The sequence below is a fragment of the Elephantulus edwardii genome, unplaced genomic scaffold (genome assembly GCF_000299155.1).
Source record: "Elephantulus edwardii isolate Elephantulus edwardi_28Jun2011 unplaced genomic scaffold, EleEdw1.0 scaffold00062, whole genome shotgun sequence".
Taxonomy (NCBI): domain Eukaryota; kingdom Metazoa; phylum Chordata; class Mammalia; order Macroscelidea; family Macroscelididae; genus Elephantulus; species Elephantulus edwardii.
In genome coordinates this window covers 15,082,148-15,088,361 of record NW_006399812.1, presented here as the reverse complement: position 1 = coordinate 15,088,361, position 6,214 = coordinate 15,082,148, and the positions used below count along the sequence as shown (strand labels likewise).

At 49.0% G+C, this 6,214-nt stretch overlaps 1 protein-coding gene across 1 annotated transcript in view; it reads right to left on the bottom strand.

Moving 5' to 3' along the window:
• WDR88 (WD repeat domain 88) overlaps positions 1–6,214 on the bottom strand; it is a 50,757-nt gene extending 44,543 nt beyond the window's left edge. Inside the window, exon 1 of the mRNA XM_006887874.1 lies at positions 5,840–6,214. Coding sequence (XP_006887936.1) covers positions 5,840–6,214 — 375 coding nt within the window. The remainder of the gene's footprint in view (positions 1–5,839) is intronic.

Genomic DNA, 6,214 nt, shown 5'->3' with positions numbered 1-6,214 from the left:
ACTTTGGTCTTTTCTTCCTCTTCTGTCTTTGCAATGACCGTTTGCACTCTTCCTGGATGATACCCTTGATATCCTCCCACAACTCATCTGGCCTTCGCTCATTAGACTTGCTTATTCTTTGCCAGTCCTTGGGATATTCAGTACTCTTCTCCAATATCACAGCTCAAAAGCATGGAGTCTTCTGTCATCCTCACTCATTGATTAACCTTCAGATGCACAGCAAGTAACTGAAAAGACCATAGCTTGGATCAGGTGCATCTTCTTCTTTCAACTGACATCCCTAGTGTCATCTCTCACCTACAGTGGCCCTGTGGGAAAAGGAACGAAACAATACCCAGCCCTGTGCTCTTCTCACAATTGCTCCTCTGTTTGAGCCTGATTTTTCAGCTGTCAGTTCACGTGATTAAGGAGCTTCTTCCTTTTTGTAACTCTACTTTAACAATCATCACGTTCTTCTCGCAGAACTGACACGTCCAAAGTACATGAGATGAAGTCTCGGCTGTTGTCCTCGCTGCCCTGTGGTGTTCGGGCTGCACTGCTTCCAAGACAGGTCTGTCAATGTTTTTCTGGCCATCTCTGATACACTTACTATTCATCCACAACATTGGACTGCAAAGCATAAATTTTTCTTTATTCTTACTTTGGAAGCAGGAGCGGCATCCACTTCCATAACAGCTTGCCTCTGGAAACCCTATGAACCTGGAGAGAAGATGAGAGACACACAAGGACTCTCCTTCATAGTGTTGCTATGAGTCACCTGCGACTCAACAGCATTTGACAACATGAACATCAACATAGAGAGAGATCCCTTGGCCCAGTGAACAGAAAGCGATGCTACCAAGATGGGTGACTTTTAATCCGCGGCGCTCAGGCCTCTGTCTTTCATCGTTTTTGTTCAAACATTCCTCTAGGTCATATAGCCATACAGGGGTAACTTGTGGTTGCTCTGAGGCTGAACACTGTGACACTGATGTGTCAAACGCGATAATGGTTGGCTACCCAGTGTAGACAGTGTGAGGTGGAGCTCTCCGATTAAAACAAGCTTGGAAGCAGGAGTGGCATCCACTTCCATGATAGCTTGCCTATGAACCTGGAGAGAGGATGAGAGACACCCAAGCGTCGAGGACTCTCCTTCATAGGGTCGCTATGAGTTGCCAACGACTCAGCGGCACTTAACAACAACAACAACAACAACAACAGCAGCAGTCTTTCTTATTCCTTGTCTACTTTCTCATGTATATGAGGTCAATGGAAAGGCCATGGTTTGGTTCAGGTGCACCTTATGCTTCGAAATTCTATCTTCAGTTTTTATCACATTAAATTAGGCCTTGGCACTACATTTACTTGCTCAGTGCAATCCATTGTTTGATTTCTAGTCTGCAGCTTTCCACAGGGGCTGACTGTGAATACAAGCAACATGAAATCCTTCAGTTGAAGGATTCAATTGAACAACTTCAGTCTTTTCGCACTTTTTCATAATGTTGCTTACTGGCCCAGTTGTAAAGACTTGTTTTCTCGAGAAGTAATCCATAGTAAAGGTCATAGTCTTTCAGAAAGTGCTTCAAGGCTTCATTTTCAGCAAGCTGGGTTGTTTTCTTTCTTTCCTAAAATGACTGTTTGCTTTCTTCCATCTCTGATGTGCTTGATGCCATCATCTCACAACTCCTCTGGACATCAGTGTCCTTCTGGTCATCTAGTCATTAAGGTTCTCTGCTTTAAATCTGTTCATTTGAGATGGTTTCTAAATTCAGCTGGAATATTCTAAAGGTTATATTTGGGCCTTGTTGTTGTGTGCTGTTGAGTCAGAATCGACCTGTAACTAGCTGACCCTCCAGTGGATTTTCTCTGTGTGTGTGTGTGTGTGTGTGTGTGTGTGTGTACCATCAAATCAGATCTGATTGGTACAGGAGGAGATTGCCCCTCCTTCTCCAGCAGAGCATCTGGTTACAGTGGGTTTTCAAAGGCACTAAATTGCCTACCCTTTTCCTGTGAAGCAGCTAGTGGATTTGAACCCCACACCTTTGATAATGGAGCACAGCTTCTTACCACCAGGCCACCAGAGCTCCTTATTTTGGCCTTAGGTATATGCAAATTAAAACCACAGTGAGACCTCACTTTTCACGCATGGTTGTTGATGTTGTTAGGTGCCTAAGAGTCAAATATGACTCATTGTGACCCTCCGAACACTGGAGCTGACCTCTCCCCTGTCCTGTGCCATCTTCATCATCTCTGACACACTAATATTCCTGTAATCAAAGAGCAGACAGTAACAAGTTTGATGAGGATGTGGTGGGGAAATGGGAACACTTATACACTGTTGGCGGAGTGCTATGGAAAAGGGCTTGGCAGTTCTTCACAAGGTTAAACCTAGCATAGCTCTCCTGTTTTAGGTGTCCTCAAGACAGCTCAGCTCCCAGTGACCATGTGGGCGCCTGAAGGCAGCCCTGCCCCAGCCGGCACCGTCTTTACCGTCTCTGCTGTGCCGAGGCCCCTGGCTGTGACCTCTGGCTCCGTCCGGCTTCTTTTTCGCTAACCCTCTGCTTGCCACACACGATGTTTTTCTCTGGGAACTTGCCTCTCCTAATAACACGTCCAATGTTTGTCAAAATGTCACCATTCTTGCGTCTAAGGATCACTCTGTACTTCTTCTAAGACAGATGTGTTTGTTCTTTTGGCAGTCCATGGTCCCTTTAATTTGCTTCACAAACATGACAATTTGACACTCTGGTGGTCTAGTGATTAGTATTGGGCACTCTCACTGCCTCAGCCCTAATCAGGGCCCCTGGTCAGGGAACAGTTACTACATCACCCTGAAACTCCATCTGTCCATTCAAAAACATGTTTGTGTTTATAGAAGCTTATTCATGGGAGGCAGAAAGTGGAAAGAACGCAAATATTCATCATCTGATGAATTGCTCTCTCATTTCCACTGAGTTGAAAGCTCAGAGCTGACTCTCTAAGAGAGTCTTTCCAGCTAAATAGATAAATAAAATATGACCTATCCCAAAAATGGAATATCATTTGGCAACAACAACAAAAGGAATGAAACAAGGATGCATTCTACAACAAGTGTGAACTTTGAAAACATATTAAGAAATCAGTCACAAAAGATCTTATAAAGCTTTTCTCCCACTATATGAAAGATGCAGAATAGACAAATCTAGAGAGAACAGGAAGTAGATTAGTGTATACCTAGGATTGGGGAAGAGTGCGAACATCCCATGGACTGTCCAAAAACCGAATTAATGCTTCTTGGAGGAAGGGCAACCAGGGAGCTCCTTTGAGGCCAGGATAGTGAAACGTCATCTCACATACTTTGGGGACCCAAGAGTGACCAGTCCTTGGGGAAAGACAACTCTCAACGAGATGGACAATGATGGGCTCAGGAGAGGGCAGGGGGCAGATCTGCTGTTCGTGGGTCCTGATGGGTCTTGGTTGATTGGAGTGCACCTACAACCAGGATTGGGGAAGGTGGAAAAAAATGGTGAGCGATAGCTAATGGGTGTAAGTTTCTTTGGGGGGTAATGAAATGTCCTAAAATTGTGGTTGCAGAAATCTGTGATACATTAATACCACTTTATGAAGATAAATTGCATATATGCGGATTATATCTCATTAAAACTGTTGTTGTTTTAAATGGGAAGAAGCAGCAGCAGCATAAAAGCCTAAAAATGTTACCTTCTGACTCACCACTATGGGCTTGATGACAAGTGGGGCACGGAGGCGAAGGCTTTGGGGCTTGGCCACTAAGGGGTCTGAGGATGCAGGGACTCTGAATGTAAAGCCAGGATGAGGGAAGGCGGACCAGGCCAGGAGGTGCAGGGATGTGGAGATGCAGGATGGGAGCAGGAGAGTAGCAAGCGGGGCTGCAGGGATGTGCGACGAGGAGGAAGAGGAAGGACACGTGGGAGCAGGATGCGGGGTCCTGGGAACAGAGCTGGACAAGGAGATGCAGAAACGGGGCGTGGCCGCTAGAGGGCGCAGAGAGGGCCCTGGGCCGCGCTCCCTGTCTCGGTGCTCGCCCCACCCCGCTCCCCCTCGCAGATCTGAGCCTTGTCCTACGCTGCGTCGTCCTCATGACCTCCGACACGCTTGAGCCCACTGTTACAGAGCCAATCCAATCACTGCGGGCCTTCCTCTCTTTCTGACCCTCAGCTTTTTCAACAAGCCATTTTCAAGGCTGAAAGTGTGTGAGACGAACTTTCACCGTTCTTGCCTCTAAGGAGCTCCTTAGCTGCACTTTCTCCGAGACAGACTTGTTTGTTCTTTGGTGACCCAAGGGACATTGGGTTCTCTTCGTCAACACCACAATTCAAAGGCACTGATTGGTCTTCGGTCATCCTTATTCATTACCCAACTCTCAGATGCATACAAAGCAATTGAAAAACTCCTAGCTTGGATCGGATGCACCTTAGTCTTTAGACCCGTGTCCTTGCTCTTTGGCACTTTGCACAGGTCCTTGACAGCAGATTTTCCCAGTGCAGCACATCTTGATTGTTGGCAGCTGCTACCATGTGAATCCAAGTCAAACGAAAACACAGCAAATGGACTGGGACACCGCTTCGCTCTCTTTTCAACAGCTCCTCCCCATTCAATGGGGTGTTAGCTGGTTGGTTCAGCCTCCATGCAGCCCTTGCTGGGGGGGCTCCTCTCCCCCACCTCTGACAGCAGTGAGAAACTCAGCTGATCCCAGGCTTTCCCTCTGGGTGTGGGGCCACAGACACTCAGATCTTGGACTAAATTTGAGGATCTCTTCCCATCTCAGCACTCCAGTCCTTCCGCAGCTCAGGGGAATGTTCTTCGTTGTTCTGTGCATCTTGACCCAAGCCACAGTCTTGCATCAGTCTTGTCTCTAAGGGGCACCCTGGTTTCACTTTCTGCAAAACAGACTTGTTTGTTTTTAGTAATCCAGGGGCTATTCTGTTCTCTTCACCAACAGTTCAAAGGCATTGCTTCTTCTTCTGTCATCCTAATTCATGGCAAATGTGACCATGGATGCCAGCATATCAGAGACAGTGAGAGTGGTGCAGGTTAGGGCAGTTGTTAGTAGGTGACTTGATGGCACCTAACAACAACATTTGTATAATATCTTTGTTGTTGCTGTTTTGTTCTGCATTCTGAGGGTCTGTTTCTGCTCTGGTTTTAAAATTCCCACGGTGGATTTTAGCTTGAAAATCCTATTTTCTGTCACCAAGATTTCTATTTGCAAATTGTCTCCCCTCCCCAGCTACCAGCACTTTGCTCTGTTATCCTAACCTCCTCGCAGACATCTGAGAGCACAGAGGAGTTTTTCTAGGTTTGTTCCCCCACCTCTCCCGTCCACGTTCATTCTTGTTTTCTGTTGTTTTTCTGAGCTGTCTCCTTTCTGGATCGGAAGCCTCTTTAACCCATAGGGCTGCATCTGTCACCCTAGGTTTGCTAGATGGAGACCATAGCGTCGAAAGAGCCCCCATTCCATTCCCTCGCAGTCTGTCCTGCCTAGTGGTAAAAGCCAGCACTGTAAAGGTACGAGGTTCGAATCTACCATGGAAGAAGGATTGACACTCTCCTCCTGGGCGATTCACTGCCTCTGAAAACCCGCTGGAGTCAGCTTCGGGTCAGTTTCGACTCCACAGCACACAACAACAAATGTCTGTCCCGTGGCATCCTGCTTCTCTCCCGCTGAACCTGCTACCATCCCGCTTGCCCGCCTTTACGCTGGATGTGCTCAACGCCCGAACCCGCAGCTTCATCCACGGTGCCTGGAGCCGAGGGAGGCTCCTAGGAGGCCCTCTCGGGGACCCCGTGTCCCTCCTTCCCATGAGGCCAGGCCCCGCCCCTCCTCCTGGGCCGTGCACACCTTGGAGAGGGGCTCTTGGTCGCCCCAGAACGACTTCCCGGGCAGGTGACGGCCCCCGTACAGGTCCCCGGTGCTCAGCGGGTCCCCGGTGCTCAGCGGGTCCAGGGTGCTCAGCAGCTGCATCTGGCGCGCCTCGGAGACGGGCAGCTTGAGACAGCCGTAGGCTCGGGCCACCGTGGCCCAGGGCAGCCTGGACAGCGTCTCGGTGCTGCTGGGGGCCGTCGAGGGCAGCGACGAGCCGAGGAGCTGGGGGCCCAGGGTTTTCGGGGGGCTGGAGGAGTCCGACTGCTCGGAGGCCATCTCGGAGGCGGCCTGGCCGTGAACGGTGGCGTCGCGCGCCCGCGGCCCCGCGCAGACCCTCCAGGTCCAGAGCAT